At 49.2% G+C, this 24311-nt stretch overlaps 2 protein-coding genes across 37 annotated transcripts in view; one reads left to right on the top strand and one right to left on the bottom strand.

The window, feature by feature from the left end:
- Window positions 1-24311, bottom strand: part of LOC122895785 (thyroid receptor-interacting protein 11-like) — a 294071-nt gene that overhangs the window by 13521 nt on the left and 256239 nt on the right. For 22 of the 23 annotated variants that reach the window (XM_044233482.1, XM_044233486.1, XM_044233487.1 and 19 more), the window contains one exon: window positions 17854-17918. The exons of the other annotated variant lie outside the window; for it this stretch is intronic. In XM_044233482.1, coding sequence (XP_044089417.1) covers window positions 17854-17918 — 65 coding nt within the window. The remainder of the gene's footprint in view (window positions 1-17853; window positions 17919-24311) is intronic. 23 annotated transcript variants of the gene reach the window in all.
- LOC122895788 (aquaporin-8) overlaps window positions 1-24311 on the top strand; it is a 182923-nt gene that overhangs the window by 138734 nt on the left and 19878 nt on the right. For 2 of the 14 annotated variants that reach the window (XR_006382290.1, XR_006382289.1), the window contains exons 2-9: window positions 6778-6931; window positions 14287-14396; window positions 15932-16132; window positions 16792-17045; window positions 18207-18333; window positions 19967-20181; window positions 21617-21751; window positions 22951-23323. The exons of 8 other annotated variants lie outside the window; for them this stretch is intronic. Coding sequence is in view for 1 of the 6 variants with exons in the window: in XM_044233497.1 (XP_044089432.1) it covers window positions 16043-16132; window positions 16792-17045; window positions 18207-18333; window positions 19967-20181; window positions 21617-21751; window positions 22951-22999 (870 nt within the window). In the remaining 5 variants the exon portion in view is untranslated. Of the gene's footprint in view, window positions 1-5960; window positions 5995-6777; window positions 6932-14286; window positions 14397-15931; window positions 16133-16791; window positions 17046-18206; window positions 18334-19966; window positions 20182-21616; window positions 21752-22950; window positions 23449-24311 lie in introns of those variants that run through there. 4 more of the 14 variants (XR_006382286.1, XR_006382288.1, XM_044233497.1 and 1 more) reach the window with 4 other exon arrangements.

The following is a 24311-nucleotide window of genomic DNA, read 5'->3' as shown; positions in this document are numbered from 1 at the left end:
ACCCTGGGGCCCCTGGTCTGGGTCCCAGCCACTGATCCCTGCAACTTCCCACACCAGGCTTGGGCCCTTGCCCTCCTTCCCCTGCTTTGCTGGCTGTCCTGGGGCGGCCCCTAGTGCATGCTCCTGCCCGGCTGCACCCAGGGGCCTGCGGCCAGAAAATGCACCGGGCCCTGGACTTCCCCCTAAGTAGGGTCGCAGTACACAAAGTCCGGCGGCGGCATGAGCTTTCCACGCAATAGCATCTTTTCCATTGAGGGGAAAAGTACAGTCAGACGCATCCATCCAGCTAGGAGAGAGGATCCTTGGTGCATTTCAGGGATGTCTACGCCGGCGCAGACAACTGACCTCCAGGGAGGCTTTGGGTATTTCCAGCCTCCAGAGACTCCCAGAGTGCCCTGCCCCTCCTTGCCCCGTCAGCCCTGCAGGAACAGCTCGGCCCGCACCTTGGTTTGGCGGTTCAGGGGCCGCCGCCTGCGCCGTGCCTCTCTCGCCTCCCGTGGCTGTGCACCTAGAGCAGGCAGGGGGTTGCGCAGGACGGTGGAGGTGGCCGGTCTGCGGGTCCTCCGCTCTGCACAGAGTGGCCCGGGTGTGGGGCGGCAGAGGCCTGAGTCAGCCGGGCCTGGCGCTAGTGCACCGGTTTAGGAATGGCTCCTGCAGCTGCCCCGCCGCTGGAGCCCCGCTGCCCCCTGCCGTCGCCATGGTGAAGCAGCAGCTGGCCAACCAGAGCCTGGCAGGGGACCGCGCCCATTCCCGCCGCTGCGATTCCGCCTTGCGCCGCGTGGGGTCTGGGCTCGGAACAGGAGGGCTGGCTGCTCTCTTGGTGGCGTGCTCCCGTCCCCTGCCGCCACCACACAGCAGGCACAGGGGCCCCTGGCCCGGGACTGGGCCACGGCACACACTGGAGCCCAGGTCCTGGGCGGTGCTGGAGTCCCAGAGCAGCCGTTTGGTGGGTCGGCCACCGGAGACCCCCCCCATCCCCCCGCTGTGCGAGTCCTGCTGCCCTTGGTCTTGGCCCCGCCCTGCATCGCCTTAGGGGCCTGCCCCTGAGCCTTCCCCTGCCTTCCCTGCCTGTGTGGGATGGCATAGAATAGAAAATATTTTAGCACATAACTAGTAGGAAGGCTGAGTATTGCTTTTTAATACTTATTCATTTTTATGTATATAGATATATACCATGTTAGATTGTTCCTGATGTTTTGGTTTTCGTTTTCATCAGAGGTTAAGGTTGGCGTGTTCCAACTTCACTAACTCAGGCAGCAGCAGAATCTGGCTAGAATTGAAAACACCTTGCTTTGCTTCCATTATATTTCTTTTTTCCCTAGTATTTCTTTTTGTGGATTACCTTCTGTTCAAGGCAAATGATGCACCATTCCTGTTGATAGTTGTGTTATGAGACGCCCCTTAAAGTACCTGCCAATTTCATCTTATGGGGAGTCCATTTAAAGACAGTTACTGGGGAAATACTAGCAGATGTAGTCCTGGGATGTTGCAGATACCGCAGAGGAGATATTTTGGAAATGCTCAAGTTGAGAAGCACGACACGGGGGAGAGGTGGCTCCAGAATCTCGCGGTTTCTCACTGGAGTGCAGAGGGCTGCCAGGGGCAGAGCGTCCCCCTTTCCTTGGGAGTCGGCCTTCATGTCCTGTCCCTGCCACCCTTCTCCGGATCTCCGACCGAGACAGCTTTCAGAAACATGTGTCGGCTTTTCAGGTTGGAACTTGAACCTCACTTTCGGCAGGAGTTCTTGCCACTCGCCGCCTCTTCTAAAACCTCTTGTCATCTCTACACACACAGCTTAACTCAGAAAGGACATCAGCGACATCAAAACCATCCTACTCAGTGACCGCTTCTCAGTGCTTGACTGTCTCAACTTCTTGGCAACTTCTGACATGGGTGACCAGCTCTCTCCTTGAGGGGTGATCTCGCTGCCCCTCCCTTGACCTCCTTCCTAGACACCCTTCCATTGACCCATCCGTACTTTTCCCTCCTCTTTGTGCCCAGTGCTTCCTCTTCCTGGAAGCCCAGGATCTGGTGTTCATGGGTCACCATAGGCTTCTTCCTCCCTCCACCTCCCTCCTCCGACGTTTTAGTTATCCATTCATCTGTCAAAGGACATTTGGGTGTTTCTAATTCTTAGTACCGTGAATAATGCTGCTGTGAACATTGGCGTACAAACACCTGTTTGAGTTCCTGCTTTCAATTCTCTTTAGTATATATCCCCAGAGTGGAATTTTGAGTTTATATGGCAATTCTGTTTTTAATTTTTTGAGGAACCTCCGTACTGTTTTCCATTTTCCATTCTCATCAGTTAAGGTAAAGGTTGCACTTTCTCCACAACCTCACAATACCTGTTATTTTCGGGGTCAGTTTGTTTCGCAAATTGGTATTCTAATGGGTGTGAAGAAGAATCTCAAGGTAATTTTGTTTTGTGGTTCCCTAATGGTTGGTGACCTTGGGCATCTTTTCAAATACTTGTTAGCCATTTGTATAGTTTTAGGTCTTCACTTGAGGTCTTTCATACATTTTGGAGAAGACACAGTGAAACATGACTTGCCATTCCGCGTGGCAAACATGCGGGACAGCCACGGATTCACGTACCTGAAGTAGCCTAGCCATTGCAGCTGGTCAGGGAGGCTTTCCTGAGGCAGTAGGACACAAAGAGGTGAGGGAACAGCGCCTTGGCTACATGATCAGCCGTGTGGGAGGGAGCTGTCAGCCTGCCAGCCGGGGTCACTGATAGATCGATCATGTATTTGTGTTTCTAATTGCTTTACTGTATTAACTCATCTTGTCCTTATGACATGTCTATGCCACATTCTGTTTTCATCCTCATTTTAGATGAAGAAATAAGGGCACATGGAGATTTGGTAATTTGTCCAAAGTCATATAGCCTAATAAATAATGGAAGTAGACTTGAAGCCGGGCAGTTTGGCTCTAGGACTTGTGCTTTTATTTTTTTCCTGGTTTTTTTTTTTTGGCTCTGTTATTTTTTTTAAGATTTTATTTATTTATTTGACACAGAAAGAAAGAGAGATCACAAGTAGGTAGAGAGGCAGAGAAAGAGGGGAAGCAGGCTCCCTGCTGAGCAGAGAGCCTGATGCAGGGCTGGATTCCAGGAACCTGAGACCATGACCTGAGCCGAAGGCAGACATTTAACTGACTAACCCACCCAGGTGCTGCTAGAACTTGTGCTTTTGACGGCTGCACTGCATGTATCCCCCCTACCCTTGCCCCTAACAGTGCAGGCCCTAACATTGCTTAAGGGTGTGGTTGTCCTGTCTCATTTACTCATCTACTCCTGATCAATTTGGGCTCATTTCTAACTTTGGGGCTATTCTAGATGTCAATGATGAAGAGTAGCTCTTTTTCTCCAAAGCTACAGGTTTTATTCAGCTTCTGAATATTTAGTAGCAGAAATGGCTACTAACCATGAACAATAAACAATCAGAAAACAAAACCCAAACCCACCAAAACGCAAGTGGGTTTTGAATGGTATTGAAGAATATCATTAAAGACCTCGATTTGCTCTCTGTGCTCTGTCTTCATCAAGATACTGACTTCTAATCTTTTGTATGTTACCTTATAATCATAAAGTAGCTGCTAGACTGCCAGGCATCACAGCTGCATTCTTGGTAGTAAAAAATATGGGTCTTGTCTTCAGTAGTCTCTATCTGCTTATCCAGAATAAAATTATTCTCAAATGTTCTTCAGTATACTTTCCCCTTCTATCTTATATTAGGTAGGATTGTCAAATAAGATACAGGGTGTCTAGTTAAATTTGAATTTCAGGTAAACACCACAGAATTCCTTTTTTTTTTTTTTTAAGAGTTTATTTATTTGAAAGAGATCACAAGTAGGCTGAGAGGCAGGCAGAGGGTAAGAGGGAAGCAGGCTCCCTGCTGAGCAGAGAGCCTGACATGGGGCTCGATCCCAGCACCCTGAGATCATGACCTGAGTCGAAGGCAGAGGCTTTAACCCACTGAGCCACCCGGGTGCCCTTACACCACAGAATTTTTAAAATATAAGTAACGTTATATGGGACATACTTAACAGAAAAGGTTATATATTGCTTATTTGAAATTCAGATTTACCTGGGTGTCCCTTATTTTTATTTGCTAAATCTGGCCACCCTGGAACTTGGTCTACTTGCAAGAGGGGCTGGCAATCAGAATATCTGGATTTCTGGCTTTTGTAATCCAAGATGGGCGAGAGAGAAGGGCGAATGGAAAGCTTTTAGGTCATTTGCTGTAGTGCACAGAGAATATGTTTATGTAATGTCAGAAAATCTACAAAGTTCAAAGCAGAATCAAACTATATTTTAATTTTAGAGTTGTTTTACTTTCTTTTGAAAGGTGGGAAGGTATGGGTGGTTATGAATAAAATGCCTGTCATGGGCCAAGTATTTTTTTTTTTTTCTTTTTTGTGTCCCTCCTTGTCCCATGAAAGGGATTGAGAGGGTTGACAGAACATCAACAGAAAAGGCAAAAATAAATACTTCAGGGAGTGAAACATGAGCTCAACAAATTACATAAGACCCTGAGTTGTGCATATTTTATTGTTCACACAAAATGGGCTGTAAATCTGACTCGCCTGAGTCCTCACAGGGATGAAAACATGCTTCAGTTTCCATAAAATCTCAGCCAGCCTCCATGCTCAAGAGAGGCACAATTCCTCCTCCATGGAGACTCGAGAAGCTTCTCCAGAGCATCCTCAGTGAAATCGCCGTGAATGCTGGGGGACTGGGTGTGCAGCTGCTGCCCCAGGACCCTTTGACATGAGCCTGTGCCTTAATACGAAGTTCAGTGGGGCCAAAATGGTGCAGTCCAATTCTATATCTCTGGGGTGCTAGATCAATTCAAGAGTAGAAGTTTGACAATCTGGGGACAGTGAGAGAGGCCTGCAGAACTGATGTGCCTAAAAATTGTTTCTGAACGCTGGACATTTTAGACAAGATTCCCCGCCAGTGAGTTTGTGGTCAGAACCCCCAGTGAACACCTGGAGGTCAAATTGATCGAGTGGTCCAGATCCAAATGCTTTTCAGAGCCAGCCAGGTGGAGGGGTCAAGGGCATCATAAGAAAGTGTAAGAGCCTGTACAAGGTGCAGAGCTTCATTCCAAGGTAGTTGCCTCAAATATAAAACGGACCATTTCACACCCACACCCCACCCCTGAAAACCCCCAAGGGCCCTTCTTCCCCTTGGTATGAAATCCAAGTCCTTCCCCTGGCCCACAAGACCCAAGATGCCATGAGGTCTGGCCCCTCCCTTTTCCCACCTCGTCCCATCCCCCCTTCCTCCTACCCACAACACTCCTAGCCTTGCCTTCTTTCTTTCCCTTCACCTGCCTACACTCTGCCTTTGCTGTTCCCTTTCCCGACTCAGCCTTCCCTCTTAAAAGCTTAGTGGGAACATCACCTCCCTGGAAAAACCTCTCCCCCACATTGCCCTGTTACTGGAACTCAGCACCTTCTTTGTCTTCGTGGCCCTTCCCCGAGCTTGTCATCATTCTTCGGCATTCCACAAGTATTTATCGAGTACCTTCTATGTATCAGGCACTGAGAGTGAAGCCGATGAACATATAAATAAGCCAATATAATTACTGTGCTAATTGAGTGCTCTGATGACTCTGTAGTCCTGGTGTGACGGATGACGCAATCCTACCTTACCAGTGTGTTTGATTTATAGCTACTCTAGACAAACATGCTTGGGATTCAGATGGGGGGGAACTCAGGCATTCTCCTGAGTGATGGCCACCTCAGTAGGTTATGAATATGGTGACAGTTGGTAGGTTCTTTTTTTTTTTCTTAAGATTTTATTTATTTATTTGACAGAGAGAGATCACAAGCAGGCAGAGAGGCAGGCAGAGAGAGAGGAGGAAGCAGGCTCCCCGCTGAGCAGAGAGCCCGATGTGGGGCTCGATCCCAGGACCCTGAGATCATGACCTGAGCCGAAGGCAGCGGCCTAACCACTGAGCCACCCAGGTGCCCCGACAGTTGGTAGGTTCTTACTTAACGTTTGTTAGCTTAAAGAGCCACATGAGGAGTGGTGGAGGAGGGGGAGGGGAGGTGTCCCCAGGAGCAACAGCTCCTGCTGTAATGCTAATGTGGTACTGCTTATGTGAGGCATCTCTCCAGGCCCCCTAAATGGCTGTTGAACCCCTGGAGAGAAAAGCAGGCAATAAGATCCAAAACCTGGCTAAGCTCTACGCAGGAGAAATTGCCTTGCTCTGCAAACAGAGAACCTGTTATAAACTCAGCCCTTGAGTCATACAATGACCTGGGAGAGTTCTGGGAACTCGGGTAAGGCTCATTGTTCGGTTTTACCCACCATTGTTTCCCAATTTGGAAGCCACAAGCCACCCTTTTGGGTTTAGACTTCTGGCACGCAAGCTCAGCCACAGAGGGCCCAGGGGAGAGAATGTAGAGATAGCAAGGAGGTGGGACCCACTGAGGGACGGAGAGGTGGGACTGGTCCTTGAGGACTGAGAATCGGAACGGGGCTTTTGGAACATCCTGCCGATATCATGCTAGAAGGAACGTTGGGGGAAACCACGTAAAGGACAAAGTCACAAAGGGCAGCAGACCGTGCTTTGGCGCTGCTGGTGTGAAGTGGCTGATCCTAGAGGAGGGTCGTCAAGTCTTCCCGAGTCTCTCTCTACAATGCAACCTGAATCAGGAGTAGCCAGGCGATTCGCTTTGGCCCATGGGGCCATAAGAAACAAGATACGAGCAGCAACTGGAAAGTTCGCGCACACTGGGGTTCTCCTTCTCTTGCTGCAGGAGAACCCTATGGTGACCAAGGCGTGAATAAGCCAGCTTGCCTGTGGGATGGGAAGACCACATGGAGCAGACCTGAGCTGTCCCAGACGAGGCCTTCCCTAGACCCAGGCCCCAGCCAACGCGCCAGCTGCTCACAGATGTTCAGGAGAGTCAGGTGAGAGTCACCAAGCCAGCCCCGCCCAGAGCTGCCCTGCCAACTTGGAGAATCCTGAGCTAAATGAATGGTTATTGTTTCAAGTCCATATGTTTGGGGACAGTTTGTTACCCCTCAGTAGCTAACCAAGACAGGTGTGTGTGGCGAGGGGGGAGGGTTTCAGGGAAGGCAAGTCTCAGTCAGTCGATTCTTTCATTAATGTTGGCTCCGTGCACTCAAAGAGGACCATCCCCCTGTGGCACAAGGAACTTTCGATACCTTGTTGCGAGGCCAGAAGGGGCTGTGGGAGGTGTTGGGGAAGGAAGTGTGTGGGATCTGGAGTAGAGGTAGAGAAGGAGAAGGCGGGAAGAGACTTTCTGGCCAGAAAAGAGTCTGGATGGTTGAGGAGGAGCAACTCCTCGGCGGGAGCAATGGGCTTCAAACTGGCACACCTTTCCTCCGGGGTCGTGGAGCACTCTCGGGGGCGCCCCACAGATGCAATGCAAGGCGTCCATTTCCGAGGAGCCAGAGAACATAAATAGAAGTAGTGTATCCATGGTATTAAACCTAATAGAGGGGTAATTAGGAAGAAAACCAATCTTGAAAAATCTCCATAGAGGGTGGACAATGAAGAAAGGTTGAGAAACTGTTTGAGGGACTCCGTTTCCAGATCCTCACCTCGTGTGACTGGTTCCCTTTCTCCATTGTTCTCCTAGCTCACAGAAGAGTGTCCCTCTCACGCCAAGTCCTGCCTAGTGTCTGTCCTGGGAAGTCAAACCTGGGGGGAAGGAACAGTTAGAAAAACTGGTGTGGGCATTGAAAAAGTGAACAATGACAAGGATCTTGAGCAAGTCCTTTCATAGGTATGAGGAGGATTCTTTGCTTCCAACACAATGGAAGGGGGTATGACAGCATTGTCAGCTTGATTAAAACTTATTTACTTATTGAGAGAAAGATTTTCCACTGTAAATTACTCTTTCTTGCCACCTTTCCATACTGTCCTCTTTGGAAGGAGGTCACCATGCTCAGTCATGATTCACCTCCTTGAGGATTAGGGTTTCTACAGAATTCACCTGGAATAATTCTGCATGAGAGATTTCTTCTCCCTCCTTTATCTGTTTATTTATTTTTTTACATCAGGATGGATTCATGGATATTTATTCCACACTTTGCTTTATAAAACAATATGACTTTATTTTACTTTTGTCATGGGTAGGTTTTCAAAACTGTCCAGCTGTTTTCCAGCGGGACAACCTGCTGCCCATTCTGACCAGTGATTGTATGAGTGATCCAGTGTCTCCACGCTCCCCTCAGCAATCGGGGTTATCACATGTTTTTCTTAAAGTTTAGCCATCCTGGGGGCGCCTGGGTGGCTCAGTGGGTTAAAGCCTCTGCCTTCAGCTCAGGTCATGATCCCAGATTCCTGGGATCAAGCCCCACACTGGGCTCTCTTCTCAGTGGGGAGCCTACTTCCTCCTCTCTCTCTCTGCCTGCCTCTCTGCCTACCTGTGATCTCTGTCTGTCAAATCAATAAATAAAATCTTAAAAAAAAAAAAAAAAGTTTAGCCATCCTGGTAGCTATGTGGGGCGATCTTGTCATGGTTTGGATTTGCATTTCCCTCATGTCTAACACTGTTCAGCATCTTTTCTTGGGCTTATTTGCCATTTGGGCATCCTCTTGGGTGAATTATTTCTCCCATGTCCTTGCCTATTGTCTAACCAGATTTTGGTTTGAGGGTTTGGGGGGTGGTTTTTTTGGTTTTGATTTTTTTTTTTTTTTTTTTTTAACTATTGAGTTTTGAGAGTTTTTTATGTGGTGTAGATGCTGGTCCTTTGTCAGATTTGTGGTTTGAAAATATTTTCTCTCAGTCTAAAGCTGGTCATGTCATCTCCTAAAAATTTTCTTTTTTAAAGATTTTATTTATCTACTCAACAGAGAGAGAAATCACAAGTAGGCAGAGAGGCAGGCAGAGAGAGGGGGAAGCAGGTTCCCTGCTGAGCAGAGAGCCCAATTCGGGGCTTGATCCCAGGACCCTAAGATTATGATCTGAGCCGAAGGCTGAGACTCAACCCACTGAGTCACCCAGGTGCCCCTTGACAGAATTTTTTGAAGAGCAAAAAAAAAAAAAAAAAAAGTGTTTTTAGATGAAGTCCAATTTATTAATTTTTACTTTTATGGATCACACTGTTGGTATCAAATCTAAGAAGTCTTTGTCTTGCCTCGCCCTAGGTCCTAAAGATATCCTCCTATATTTATTCCTAGAAGTTTTATAGTTTTAGAATTTACATTTGAGTCTGTGATCCATTTTGAATTCATTGTTTATGAGATGTGAGACTTTGGCTGAGGTCTTTTCAAAATTTTTATTTATTTGTTTTGCCTGTGGATGTCCAGTTACTTCACCATAATTTGTCGGAAAGGCTTATGTTTCTTTGGACTGCTTATGCAACGCTGTCAAACTGTCAGCCGTTTTCCGTATGTGATACCTGTTTTGTGTCCTGCTCAGAAAGGTCATCCCCATCTCAATAGTAAAAATTAATTAATCCACATTTTCTTATATTTTTATATCAAAATTTTTGCTCTTTCTGAAAGTTATTTTTTTGTAGGAAAGAAATAATGATCTAGATTTCTTTTACTTCCCCAAAGTGTACCTCCGTCTCCTTGCTTAGTCTCCACTCTCCTTGAACTCCCACCAGTTTGAAACTTCACTTTTATCATAGATTCCTAAAAATAGTTGTCGCTCTTCCTAGGCTCTTCCTTCAGTTCCAGGGGCTTGTCTGTTTCTTTTCTACTTCTAAACTATTTAATCTCTTTTGATTATTGTTATTTGGTACCTGGTAGAGCCAGTTCCGTCTACTTTTCCTTTTTCTCTCCTGGATAGTCTCAAGTGGATTTTCCTTAGGAAATTCACTGGCAAGTTCAAGTTACCTATCCCCCCAAATATTCATTAGTGTTGGGAAGATGGGGGTGGAAGAGCTGCCGGCTAGCCTCAGACTACACGTCCCAGCACCCCTTGCCTCTAAGATGTGGGCCTGGGACGAGTTCTCGCCAACGGGATGTGAGGGAAATGATACGGATCTTGTTGACCTTGACATGGCTGAGAAGTGGGTCTCCTTTCTACCTTTCCTGTTCTCCTTTTCTAACCACCTTGGAAGCTAAAAATGTATAATCCTGGGGACACAGGATGGAAGCCACTGGTCTGTGACTCATTGCAGACATGGCCCCCTGCTGAACACTCAGGGGTGATAACAGCAGCAACAACACCTACCACATAATTTAACGTGTTTAGCCACTGAAATGAAAGGTTTATATGTCACAGCAGCTGGTGTTACATATTTCATATCGCCTTACCGAGTTCTCCCAAACTCCTGTCGTCTTACTTAGGATGGCATTAAATTAATAACTCAAAGAAAATTAATATCATTACAATATGGAACAGGATGCCTTTCTATATCATCAGGCCCTCTTTTATGGCCATGGGTAGAATTTTAAAACATCTTTTATACCATCCAAAGTTTCTACAGCACTACATAGAGATCTATATACAGAAGCTGACAACTTTTTTTTAAGGGCCAGATAGTTAATATTTTTGACTTTGTGGGTCAAGAGTATTACAGAGGTCCTTAGTAACCACTTAAAATATAAAAACTTCTTAGCTGGGGCACCTGGGTGGCTCAGTGGGTTAAGCTGCTGCCTTCGGCTCAGGTCATGATCTCAGGGTCCTGGGATCGAGTCCCGCATCAGGCTCTCTGCTCAGCGGGGATCTTGCTTCTCCCTCTCTCTCTGCCTGCCTCTCTGCCTACATGTCATCTCTGCCTGTCATATAAATAAATAAAATCTTTAAAAAAAATAGTGGCTGGTTTCAAGAAGAAATTATTAAGTTGAAAGCCTAGTTTAGCCAGGATTTTGGGAGGGAGTGTATCAGTTGGAAACGTTCTCTGCTACCAGTGATAGGAAACTCAACTCCCAGTTCTCAAAACAGGACATTTTATTTCAGAGGCTCCCAAACTTTCTTGGTTTATGCTGTTCCTGGGCCGAAGGGAAGACCTAGTAATTCCTATTTATTAAATGAACAGGTCCCAAAAATGTAGTATTGAAAGATCCTGGAGTCACACCCAAGAATCAAAGAGCACGCCTCCACTGGATGCAAATTGCAAGAGGCTTATTGGTTACACAGGCGCCTGCGGACGCATCAGCCTTTGTGGGCTGAGCGTGCCGGGCTAAGTTGGGGAGCAGATTATATAGGGCAAGGTTGGGGTGGCGGGAAGCGAGTTTACAGAAGCAGATGCTTGGTTACAGGGTTCTGATTGGTTAACCTAAATCAAGCATTGTTAGGCACTGTAGTGGTTTGTTCTGGCGGGAAGCGGTGGCGGGAAGCGATCCTACAGAAGCAGATATGCATGGTTACAGGAGTCTAATTGATTAATTTGATTCAGGCATGATTGGGCGTTGGGGTCAGGGCGTTCTGGCGGTTCCTTGGGACAGCACTCTGGAAAGTCCCGGTACATTTCGTTTCTCATTTGTCTCTCCTTTGACAGACCGGGTGACCACAGACAATGTGTTGCCATCAGGCTATGGGGACAATAGGTTGCTAAAACAAACCTTACCAAGGAGGAAGGGGGTCTTTCAGTATAAGTATTCATGTCCAAACAACTTAGTAGCCTTTTGAAAAAAATAATACACATATATTGAAAGGAAAAACATTTTACTTATATTTTTATTTCATTCTCAAATGACTGTAAATAACTCAGTTGAGTTGAGTTCATAAATAACTTCCATTCTTACATACTGCAGGTGGGATGTGTGCACCTTTAGGCATTGCACAGTGCCCTTGAAATCAGATTGGACACTACCACCTATGTTTCCTCTTCCACATTGATTTTTATGTGGTACTTACTTTTTACCATGGCAAAAAAACATAAAACCAGCTTTGCAAAGACATGATGTTATTGGAAGAAATGTAGGGCCATTTAATATTACAACTTTGAACAACCTTGAGCTAGTCATTCATGTGCTGTCTGACAGATATTGAGCATCATTATATTTCCTTTGAAATTTTATAATACCCTGTAGTCCCTCTGTGAGTTCAGTGCAGCTCTCTGGGGTGCCCTGGTACACAGTCTGGGAAGTACAGGTTTATTTAACAAGAAAGCCAGAAGTAGTTGATCTTGGGGTTAGTCTGGGGGCTTGGTGATATCATCAAAGATCTTCCCTTCTGGTAAGTTGTACCTCATGGTCTCAAGATAGCTGCCATGGTGCCAATATCACATTCTTGCACCCCAGAGCAGCTATCAAAATGAGAAAGGAAAGAAGGACAGTGCAATGGGATAAAATAGACCTGCTTTTATACTCCATCTGGACCTGGTGGTGGATGGCAGACAGGTGCCTCAGTTGCAGAGACTTCTTGAACTAAGCAGGAATCAAATTGAGAGGCCTCGGTCATGTCAACCAGATCTTGGATTGGAAGACTGAAAAGTTGGATGCCTGATCTGAGATTTGAATGTGGAGTAGAAGCTGGCCCACAGGGTAAAACAGAACTCCAAATAGGGGGAACAGCATGCACAGGGAGGGGTGCGGGCACCTGGCTCATCTGACACATTATTTAGGGCTCATGTGGCAGGAGATGAGCCAGGGGTAGGACTTGATGTAGGAAATATGTTAGGGTTCGAAGCCAGTGGCCAAGAAAGAATTCTTGAGATGTCTTTGGTGCAAAAAGGCGGTTTTATTAAAGCACAAGGACAGGGGCGCGCCTGGGTGGCTCAGTGGGTTAAAGCCTCTGCCTTTGGCTCAGGTCATGATCCCACAGTCCTGGGATTGAGCCCCGCACCGGACTCTCTGCTCAGCGGGGAGCCTGCTTCTCCCTCTGTCTGCCACACCCCCTGCTTGTGCTGTCTCTCTCTCTGTCAAATAAATAAATAAAATCTTAAAAAAAAAAAAAAAAAAGCACGAGGACAGGACCTGTGGGCAGAAAGAGCAGCACTGGGGTCCTGAGGAATGATCCATTATATACTTTCAAGTTGGTAGGGGGTTAGGGATAGTGCAAGTCTCCCAGGTATTCTGAGGGGGCTAGCTCTGGTTGGGAAAATGTCATTTATTGCTGTTTAACAAAAACTCCATCATGAGACCCTTCAGATTTGTATCAGAGGGTCATATGCTTGGGAGATGATTGCCAGCATGTATCTTGGGCGGTAGAGATAAAGGAAGTTTCCAAAGGAATTTTTGTATGTTAAAATAGACTCACAGGTCCATGGGGGTTGGACTAAGATTGCCTTTTGCCCTCAGCAATCAACATTGAGGCAGCTGAGCCCCTAGAGGAATGTCACTCTGCCTGTTTTGAGGACTTGTCAGTGGGCTGTAGGTAGTCAGGAAATTTAATAATTTCTCTTCTGCCTTTGTTTCCCACATCAGGACTCACAGCCTCTGCAGCTGGCTCTGGGGGTTTAGTTTTGTCCTGGAAGCCACAGGAAGGGCTGAAAGGTTTCAGTGCAGGGAAGGACGTGATTAGGTGGACAGTCTGGGGAGCCCCACAATAGTAACTGTCATGGGGCAAAAATCTCCAGTGCTCACCAAACACCTTTCTTTTTCCTCCTGGGCACATGGTTAGACTACATTTCGCAGACTCTTTTGTGGTCAGGTGAAGCCACAGGACTGAGTTCTAGTCAATCCAATATCCATGAAAGTGCTATTTGCCACTTTAGGCCTAGCTCATAAAAGCGTCCAGCACAACCCCCTCTACGTCTTCCCTTTCCCCATCTGCTGGCTGGTGACCTAGATGGTGGGTCCCCATGGTGGCAGTGGCTTAGATCTCCAAGTCACCATGTCATAAAGGGCCTGCTATGAACTATTCTGTCAACAGGGAATCGATATGCATTATGTGAAGCCATCAAAACGCTAGGCTCTTTGTTGCATGGATGAGCCTACTCTGATGAAAAGGTACTCCGACAAAACGTAATAATAGGGACTATTGATGGGGCACCTGCTCTGAATTGGGCGCTATGCTCGGGGCACGGTCTCATTTAATCTACACAACTACCTTGTGGGGTTGGGGAGCACCATTAGCCCACTTTTCAAGAAGAAAAATTTCTTTTCTTCTTGAAAAGGCTGAAGGAGAAGCCAGTAGGTGAAGGCAGAGAGGGCTGAGCCCCCCACCTGGACCCACGTGCCCAACTGTGGCCTTCTTGCTCCCAGTACCAGAGGAACAGATTAAAATGGGTGAACCTAGGGGTCCAGATGAGGGCTTATAGCAGGCCCAGCTGGGAGTTCCCGCCTCCTGCCCTGACTGTAAATGTTAAGCGATGGACTGCATGGTGGGGGGGCCAGTGTGGGGCCTAGAACTGGCAGCTGTGTCATGACCATTTGATTTTTTTTTTTTTTCAAGAGACTAAGCAAGAACTGATGGAGGCCTGGGTGAAACCAGGAGAGAAATGTTCTCGAAGCAGCTCTTGGCGGGACTGGGAGAAAGCATGAAGAAGATGCGGGAAGCCGAAGGTTGGACTGTTGTCTCGTGTTGCCGTTTGCAGGGACACGGGAGGAAGGGTCGAAGAGACATCGCGTACGGTGGGCTGTGGGTACGGAGGAGGGAGGGCAACCAACCTAAACTACCTGAGATGTTCAGATATTCAAAAGGGGGGCTACATTCTGCAGCCTCCAGCTGAAAAGAGGTTTCAGCAAACTGTCATGCCCTTGATGAGTCTTCTCTGTCCTGAAAGAGATACTTTTTATCTATACAACCTTGGGCAATTTCTTCGACTTCTCCGTGCCTTGATTTTATCATCTGAAGATAGGGATGAGAAATCACAAGGTTGTTGTGAATAGATGCGGGGGGCTTAGCACAGTGTGCAGCCAATAGACAGTAGACGTTTCCATTAAATTCTTTTATCGCTGACCTGTTTCTCCATGCATCCCTATCTGCACAGAAAAGCACGGCGATAATACTTATGAGCACTAAAAGAATGTTTGCCTGTTTTAGTCATAGCTACTTTTCCAGCTAGCTCTTAGAACTAGTTCTAATATTTAATATTTATTTAATAAATATTTATTTAATGTTTAAATATTCATTGAGTGATGAATAAAGAAACCCAACGTCCCCTGCCCCTCCCCCCATTCCTCCTCTGTCCCTCCCTCCCTTTCTTCCTTCTCTCTCTCCTTGCTTCCTTCCCTCTTTCTTTTCGTCTATCATCCATCTATCCATCCATCCGTGCGCCCTTTCATCTTTGAAAGGCAGCAGACTGCAGTGGCTTAACCCTCAAGGCTTTTTCCACCCCTAGCTGTGGTAAAATACACACAACATAAAATTTACTATTTCAATCACTTTTAAGTATATAGTTCAGTGGCATTTACTATATTCATATCGTGCAATCATCCCTCTCTAGAAATTTTTCATCTTCCCAAACTGCGACTCTGTACCCATTAAACAACTCCCCAATTCCTAACCCCTGGCAACCACCACCTACTTTCTATCTCTATGAATCTTACTGCTCCAGGGACCTCATATGAGTGGAATCATGCAGTATCTGTCCTTTGTGACTTAACCCACCCGTTTTGCAATCACAAAACCAATGTGACCCTGGGAAACATTCCTAAATTTCCACTTCCCTGTGTATAACAAGCTATAATAATAGTACCACTTCACAGGGTTGCTGTGAGGTTTAAATGAGATACTACATAGGTAGAAATCATGTAGAAATTGCTCAATAGATATATATATATAAACATAAATCTATATATTTTTTAAGATTTTATTTGTTTATTTGCAGACAGACATCACAAGTAGGCAGAGAGCCAGGCAGAGAGAGAGAGAGAGAGAGAAGTAGGCTCCCTGCTGAGCAGAGAGCCCAATGCAGGGCTCAATCCCAGGACAGTGGGATCATGACCTGAGTTGAAAGCAGAGGCTTTAATTCACTGAGCCACCCAGGCTCCCCCATAAATCTATATTCTTAATTAGTAGATGCTGTTATTGTGTTGCTCCTGTGTCTGGCACTGTCATAAGCTCTTTTTTATGTTAACTCATTCAAACCACACAGAAGCCGATGCGGCCCATACTGCTACGCCATCCACAGCAGAAAGCTTTCACGGCCACCTGACAGAAGAATTGGGACTGCAGTCCAGGCACCTGTTTCCAAAGCCTGCAGGCTATGCTGTGGCACACGGTGTCGCCTCAGCTGCCTCTGACCATCAGAGGACATCATCCGTCCACACGCTCAGTCCTGGATCAGGCTTTGAGGGTGAGTGAGTGTAGGGGTTGAGATATGAGGAGGTGTCTGAGGGAATCCATGGAAAAAAATCACTGAAGACGATCTCGCCAGTGTACCCCATGCACAGCCCCAACCCACTGGGGTCCTCCTCCTGCCCACATGCTGGAGGACCCTGATGGTGACCACAGGGGACTGGGGGGCACTGGGCCCTCTGTCACCTGCTGGGGATGGCCTGGAGTGCTCTCCAGGTGATGTGCCTTTTCCCCTCATTGGCAGAAACCTCAGCAATCCCTGACCATCCCTGGCCCCGCCCAGTTAAGATTAAAAAAAAAAAAAAATCCTCTTCTGGGCCCCAGGGCCACCTCCCACAGTGCTTTATTGCTTTCTTGGCACCCTCGGGGAGCCTCTGCAGCCCTTTAAAAGAGACAGAGTCTGAAGCAGGATCAGCAGCCTGGTCCCGGAGATAAGAGTGTCCAGAAGAGCAGGTGCAGGTTTTCCAGGCAGCTCAGGCACGAGCAGGTTCCAGGTCACTTTGGCCCTGATGTCTGCAGAGGTGAGCCACTGCCGGCTGCTGCCTCTGCCACCTGGCCGTGCAAGAGGGTGCTGAGACTCGATTCAAGGCCAGGGTGCTGGGGGCTTCTTTTTGGGCTCTCCTCCCACCTGTGCCCACTCCCTTTTTCCTACCACAGGCAGCTGTGTCTATGTGTGACCGTGCATTTGGCAGTGGCAAGGCAAAGGAGCTAAGCATGAGGGGCAGGTGTCGTGGGTCCTGGTACGAGCGGTTCCTGCAGCCCTGTCTGGCGGAACTGCTGGGCTCTGCCCTCTTCATCTTCATCGGCTGCCTGTCGGTCATCGAGAACGGGACAGACACAGGGCTGCTGCAGCCGGCCCTGGCGCACGGGCTGGCCCTGGGCCTCCTCATCGCCACCCTGGGGAATATCAGGTAAGACCAGCTCCCAGCCATCAGTCTGGGCTAATCCGGGCAGCCCCGGGGGTGGGGAGCAAGGCTATCGGCAGGGACCCTGGACAGGTACCCGGGGTTCTAAGAGCACTGTAGATAGGAGTATGCAGTGGGGACAGGCTGCCCCAGTTCGAATCCTATCTCTGCAGCCTCTGAACTCTGTGGCTTTGGGTAAGTCCCCCTCCGAACCCCAAGTCAGGGAAGAAGAGAGGGTTTTGTTTCCATTATTTTTTCTCAAGCCCACACGAAGTCAATGCAGCCAAGGGCCAGTCACAGAACTCAGTGAATTCTCACAACAACCCCTTGGGGGTAGTTTCTATTACTATTCCCATTTTACTGGTGTAACTACGAAAGGCAATGTGACTTGTCCAAGGTTCTGTGGTTAGTACGTGGCAGACGTGGGAGGCAAGGCCCAGCGGGGTGGTATGGGAATTACATGACAGAAAGAGATTAGCCCACACCAAGTGCTTGGTCACTGTGTGGTCAACATGGGGAGAGGGTTTTAGTCCGGCCTGGGGACAATCAGAGTTTAGCCACTTGGGAGTTTTTTTTTTAAGATTTTATTTATTTATTTGACAGAGAGAAATCACAAGTAGATGGAGAGGCAGGCAGAGAGAGAGAGAGAGAAGCAGGCTCCCTGCTGAGCAGAGAGCCCGATGTGGGACTCGATCCCAGGACCCTGAGATCATGACCTGAGCCGAAGGCAGCGGCTTAACCCACTGAGCCACCCAGGCGCCCCTGGGAGTTTTTTTTTAAGTGGAGGCCAGGATACCTCTCTGTGTCCACTAACCTGGAGTTGGGGGTCTCATTCTGACTGGTGGTTGCATCTCCCAAGGGCTGGAGCTCTGAGTGAGTCTGGAAGGAGGAGAGGGATGGTTACCCACCATGCTCTTCCTCTGAGCACCCTGGGGCCTGGCTGTAGGTCAGGAAGGGGGCTGCCCTCTCCTCCCCGGCCCTCACCCACATCCCTTGCCCCACCATCAGGGAAAATGGGTGGGATCTGGTGCCTGTTTCCCACTCAGGCGAGGTCCTGGACTCACTCCTGCCCTGCAAGGCCAGCCTGGGGTGCCAGCTGGGCATTCTCTTGGGGGAGCTGGCCCAGACCTTGGTCTCAAGGCTCCCTTCTGCTTTTGTGGGTGATAGTGGTGGACACTTCAATCCTGCGGTGTCCCTGGCAGCCACGCTGATCGGAGGCCTCAACCTGGTGATGCTCCTTCCCTACTGGATCTCCCAACTATGTGGGGGCCTGATTGGGGCCGCCTTGGCCAAGGTGGGTGCTTCACTGGGGGCCGGGCTGGTGGAGTGTGGTGAGGGTGTGGGGAGGGGGAGGTGCCCAGCTCTTTTCCCATGGGATTTTCCTCCAGCGGGTTTGGGTGGGTCCTTTTCTCCCAGGAAGGGGCCCTTTGGTTCTCTCCAAACACACCCTGTTCTATTCGTCTCTGGACATAGCCCTTCCCTGGACAGACCAGAAAGAAGAATTTGGGGCATGAAATTTCTCTTCCCGAGACCATTTCTGGCTTTGGACTGGCTTTGGATAATGTTTCTAGTGTATTTTCTTTCATTCATTCATTCTCCTGTTCATTCATTCTACAAACTGAGGGTTACTCTCCTTCAGAAACTCCTGGACTAACTTCTCTGGCTGTTCTCCATGTTGCATACCTTTAAACAGAGTTCCTCTACCTGTGATGGGAGATTCCATTCAGTTTATGTCTGGAACCTTCTCTCCCACTAGGACAGCTGGCTTCTCCTCCCCGCCACAGAAGTTTTACAGCTCCAAACACAACTCCATGGATGGACTCATTTCCTCCGTCCTTCCCTTCTTTCCTCCCTCCTTCCCTTTTCTTTCTTTCTTCCCTGTTGCTGCTAAGTCTCCATCCAGCTAGGGGCCCTTCAAAATGTAGCCCTTGTAGGCACGTGTTTTAGGGGGCGTGGGGTGGGGGGAGAAGGGCTTCCTGTCAGCCTGGCTGGGGTTTGGTCTGTAGCTCTAAGCACTGGCCCATTGCAAACTTTGGTCTCTAGTTCCAGTTTGCTCTCTCCCTGCCCTGGTCTCGCCATGTCTCCCCCTGAGACACCCCCCAGCCCCACCCCTGTGTGCAGAATGGGGCCTGGACCTTCCCGCTCTGATCCTCCAGGGAGACACCCATCTCCCAGGCCTCCCTCAGTCTGGGCCACTTGCAAACTTGCCCCACACAATAGTGAGCAGTGCAGGGCAGAAGCTCTGGTCACTGAGCACACCCTTCCTGTGAAGCGGTTTGCACATCTTGTCTTGTTAAATCTCCGGGTGATGTCGCAGGAAGCTGCAGTCAGTTCTTAGAGGGCACCTGCTGCTGGTGCTGGGAGCTCTGATTATCAGTGCCCCCACTTTATGGGGGAGGGAATGCAGGCACCGGTTAGGCCCAAGTTCAGCCACACTGGTGAGCAGTGGAGTCCAGATTTAGGTCCAGGGTCCAAGAGCTTGCTTTGCCATCTTCCCTCTCCAAGGGCCAGGATGACCCCTGAGGCTCGTTTCCTGTGAAGCTCATGGGGCTTTGGCATCAGGGTTCCCTCATCTCTTCCAAGGGGCCTGACGGGGCCACCGGCAGTGGGTTCATCTGGCCGGAGAGGTTTACCACGTTTTCTGAGTAAGGCATTTTTGTATTCTTTTTCTCAAAGAGGGTCATCTAGTTACCTAAGCTTCGGGCCCATAATGCCTGCAGCTACTGCTGGGTGATCCCATTTTACAGATGAGCGAAAGGAAGCTCAGAGAAGTCCAGGGGCCCTCACTGGGCCACACAGTAAAAACTGGAGCAGATTGGACAGACCCCGTCACTGCTCTAAGGGTGGGGGGCATGCGCTTCAAGCCCCCTCCCCTCAGCTCCCAGCCTGCTCCCTGACCACACTGAGTCAGCTCCTGCTCTCCGTAGGCCGTGAGTCCTGAAGAGAGGTTCTGGAACGCATCTGGGGCGGCCTTTGTAACAGTCCAGGAGTCGGGGCAGGTGGTGGGGGCAGTGGTGGCGGAGTTCATCCTGACGACACTGCTGGCCCTGGCCGTATGCATGGGTGCCATCAACGAGAAGACGCAGGGCCCTCTGGCTCCGTTCTCCATCGGCTTTGCCGTCACTGTGGACATCCTGGCAGGGTGAGTTATGGGCCAACCTTTGGCCCTGGAGGTCAGGTCTGCAGCGCTTACCTGAGGGTCACAGACTGGGTTACTAACAGGGCCCAGGGAGGTGAGGCAAACAAGAGGACGTGGGCAGGCATTTGCAGACAACAGGGAGTGGTGAGGCCTGGGGTATTGAAGGAGACAGCACTGTTCACCTCTAGTAGTTGCTGTGAGGGAATGTCGGTCTCCGGAGACCCTTCCAACATCATTCCAGGGAAGTCCGAAGCCTGCCTTCTTATGTGAGCTTTTCCGTTTTTCTGTAGCATCAATAAAACGTTTCTGTGGGCTGGTTTGTTCAGCCAATGGGCAGCCAGGCTTTTGCCTCGGACTCACACAGAGCTTCCACACCCTTTAACTCATTTAGGCATAGCCCCTCAGGGGGACCCGGGAAGGGGCTGAGGAAGCAAGCTTGGGTCAGGGATTATTTCTCCCATTTTATATATGAGGAGCTCAGAGAGGACACGTGGACAGTGGCAAATTAAGGGACAGATGTGGGACAAGAGCCCAAATCTCCCGGTAAAGGGGACAAGGGAACCCCTTCCTAATGTCCACCTGCTTCCTTCCCCTTGGACGCAGAACAGTCTAGCCTTTCCTGGCTCTGCCGCACACCCTTCTGCCATCCTTTGGTTCGGAGGCGGAATCTGGGGAATGGGGTGGGTTTGGGGGTGGGGGGAGAAGGGCGCAAGGTATGTGTAAAGCTACAGCGGTGCTTTGCTGCCTCTTAGTGGCCATTGGTTCATTTTGCGCCAACTGACTCGCCCTTTCGACTCCCCGGCTGGGCGCGGATTGAATGGGGCAAGGATACAGACACCAGAACTGGAGAGGAGTTCCTGGAGAACAGCCCCACTTCTTGTAGGAGACTCTGGGCCCCAAGCTTGTAGCATAACAAGGGTCTCAACTGGGTTAGCCAGATGACACACTTGTACACGAATTACACATGAGTCACAGGTCATAAAGGCATGACCTCATTCACTCCTGGTGACAGCCTATGAGGTGGGTCCTTTTACCTCAACGGAAACACGGAGGGGTTCAGTAAAGGCCACACAGCTAGAAATTGCTGGGCTGGGTTTTGAATCCTGGTCAGCTTGACCCCAAAGTTCCCATGGCTGACGGCTGCTTTTTCAACATTGCAAGGGCCTAGATCCATCGTCTCTGCCTGTCATCTCTGAACTCTCTCTGCTGCCTATAGTTCTAGAAGGGTGTGTGAGGAGTGACAGACAAGCTTTTCACTTCCTGGTGCTAATAGTCTCTTCACCTGTGCCTTCTTTGGGATCCCTCCAGAGCCCCACAATATGCTGGCTTCAAGAGGGTCCCTGGGTGCTCTGTGACGTAGGCCTATTTGTGGTAATGAACTTGATGTAAGTTGGGGCCTGGCTGGGATCCTGGTGACCGAGTGGCTGGGTGTTTGCAGGGGGGCCGTGTCTGGAGCCTGCATGAATCCTGCTCGTGCCTTTGGACCTGCCGTGGTGGCCAATCACTGGGACTTCCACTGGATCTACTGGCTGGGCCCGCTCCTGGCCAGTCTGCTCGTAGGAATGCTCATCAGGTAGGAGTGTGACCCTGGGTCACTAGCCCCTCTGATGGGCTCCTGGTGGTGATTCCCAGAGTGTCCAGGGCTAGAATCTCACTTGGGGTTAAAGAAGGGAAGAGGGAGGCTTCTTCAGAAGCAAAGATTTTGGCTCTGGGACTTTTGGTTGTAAGAGGCAGAAATCCCTCTCCACACAGTTTATGTCACAAGTGGGAATTGACTGGCTCACAGAACTGGAAAGTTCACAGGTGGGTGCTCAAGCCATGTCTTTAGGCCTTGTTCTTTCCCATGGGCTCTCCTCTCCTCGGAGCAGGGCTCATGCTCTGAGAGGCTCTCCCGGAGAAGCTGAGATGCTCACCAGGAACTCTAGGCTTATATCCCAGCACTTAATGACTAGAACTTCATTCTGGTTCCACTAGAACAAAGCCTCTAGCAAAAGTCCAGGGTCTGGTGTTCACTGGTTTGGACTGGCCCAGCTTGGGACATGTCCACCTCTGAATCCATCACTGGAGCCATGATGGGGAGGGTCAGGCAGGCTTATTGGCTGTATCTGGAGTCAGGGCAAGATCAGCCTTCCCTGCACAAGCCTGTGCACCAAGAGAGGGGGAGGAGTGGTTCCTCACAGGGCTGTTGTACAACTCCAGGGAGCCCCATCCACAGAGAAAACCATGTACATGATGCCTCCAAGAGCCTGCCTGCTAGTAGGTGCCGTTCTCATGACCTACAGTGTAAACAGTGCTCCATCGCATCCTGTGGTGGGTGAGGAGTTTGGTATTAGCAGAAGGATCATATCTGCTTGACTGCTTCTCCCTGAACTCTCCTCTTGTGACCCTCCAAAGTCTGTAGGGTCCTGTCGTTTCTGCTCCAGGTCATGTGGGGACTAGGGTCTGGATCTGATACAAGCTGGACCTTCCTCCCACAGTCTGGGAGAGCACAGTCGCTGGGCTGGTGTAGGGTGTCTGCCATCACTGCCCATCCTCAGTCCTGGCTAAGCCTGATAATTGTCTGTCTATTGCTTTCGGAGTGGCAGAGATGAGAATCTTCAGGGCAAGAGCTGGAACACAGAAGGAGATTCTCCCTTTCCCCAAGAGGAATTGACTATTGAGGCTGGAAAGGAAAGCATCTCTCTGGAGAATTCCGGGCCTGGAGACCTTTAGTGAAGGGCTGGGTCTCTCCCCTCAAAGGACTGGAGACCTCACTGGGCCATTTTTCTGTAGGCTCTTCATTGGAGATGGGAAGACCCGCCTAATACTAAAGGGACGGTGACTCCAAGCTGGTGATGTTCCTGCGGCCCAGGTGGCCTCCGGGTTACAGACGGGCTACCTCCTGCATTTCCTGCTGGGACAGAAGCCCAGAGGAGCTGCCCATCTCCTTCCCCCTACGTGTGCCTGGCCTCCCAGATGACGCACTGCTGCCAAGTTCTGAGGATGCTCTAGGTTCTCTGAATACATTTGTGCTCATCAGAGACCCCAGCCCGGGGAGCGCATTGCCAGCCCTGCCCAGCACCGCAAATCAGAGGGGTTTAAGGGGTTTTTCTTGATCGGGAAGCTCCCAGGAGCAGAAGAGCAGTTGGAAGACACGGCTGTTTACGTATGAGTTCCTTTCTCCTTCCCCCTTTCTTCCTCCTTCTACCTGTTACAGAAGGGCCTGCTGTGCACTGTTTCCTTGCTCCCTGAGCTGCCAGTCTAGCTTTGCAATAAATAGTCCAGTATTTCCTTTGGTGTGGACTTGCTTTTTCATTTCAGAAGTGAGCACTGCAGGAGAGAAAGCAGAAGTCTGGGTTGGGCCTTAGCCATCTAGAGTCTAGTTATCAGGGGTCTGGCTTAGAGGCCACTGCCAAGGCAGGCACTTAGGATGCAGGCCACCCCAGAGCCCGTCTCTTACTCAGCCAAATCCCTCTCGGAGCTCTGCCAGGAACTCAGAGTCAGTCTCTGAGAACAGACTGTAAGGTCCTGCTGAAATGCCCAACACAGAGTCCAGGGTCTGGGTTAGTGCCCAGTACTACCTAGGACATGGACCAGTCCACTCAGCGCACTCTGCTGGGGGTGAGGTGGAGATGGGGGCAGGCCAGAGCGGCAAGTTTCTCCTGAAGAAATCAATAATGTAGCAGAACACAGGTCTGGAGAGACAGTGGTCTTTGGATGAGATATGAATATCATGAATAATAACAGGAAATAAAGAAGAAAATGCTCACTGGAGAAAATCACCAGCATGCTTTGAGGCTGCCTGGTGAGAAAACAGACATGCTACATGCCCAAACAGCCAGAGCAGTTTTTGGAGGAAAAGAAATAACGAATAATAGTAACAGCAATAAACCTAAAAAAGAAAAGAAAGAAGAAAAAGACAAAGGGAGGAAATAATATGAAAACAAAAACCAGAAAAACAAATTAGAACACTTATAAAGAGTGAAAAATATTAAAAGTTACTGTTTCATTTGGCTAAATAAGTAATGAAATAAGGCTTTGGTAAATCTAGTAAATAACAAAATGGTTATATACACACACATGCACGCACCCACATACACACACCTGTACGCACAAATGCATGCATGTGTACACACATACAGACACACGGGTGC

This window comes from Neovison vison, chromosome 14 (genome assembly GCF_020171115.1).
Source record: "Neovison vison isolate M4711 chromosome 14, ASM_NN_V1, whole genome shotgun sequence".
Classification (NCBI taxonomy): Eukaryota; Metazoa; Chordata; class Mammalia; order Carnivora; family Mustelidae; genus Neogale; species Neogale vison.
This window is presented reverse-complemented; position numbering and strand designations above follow the sequence as displayed.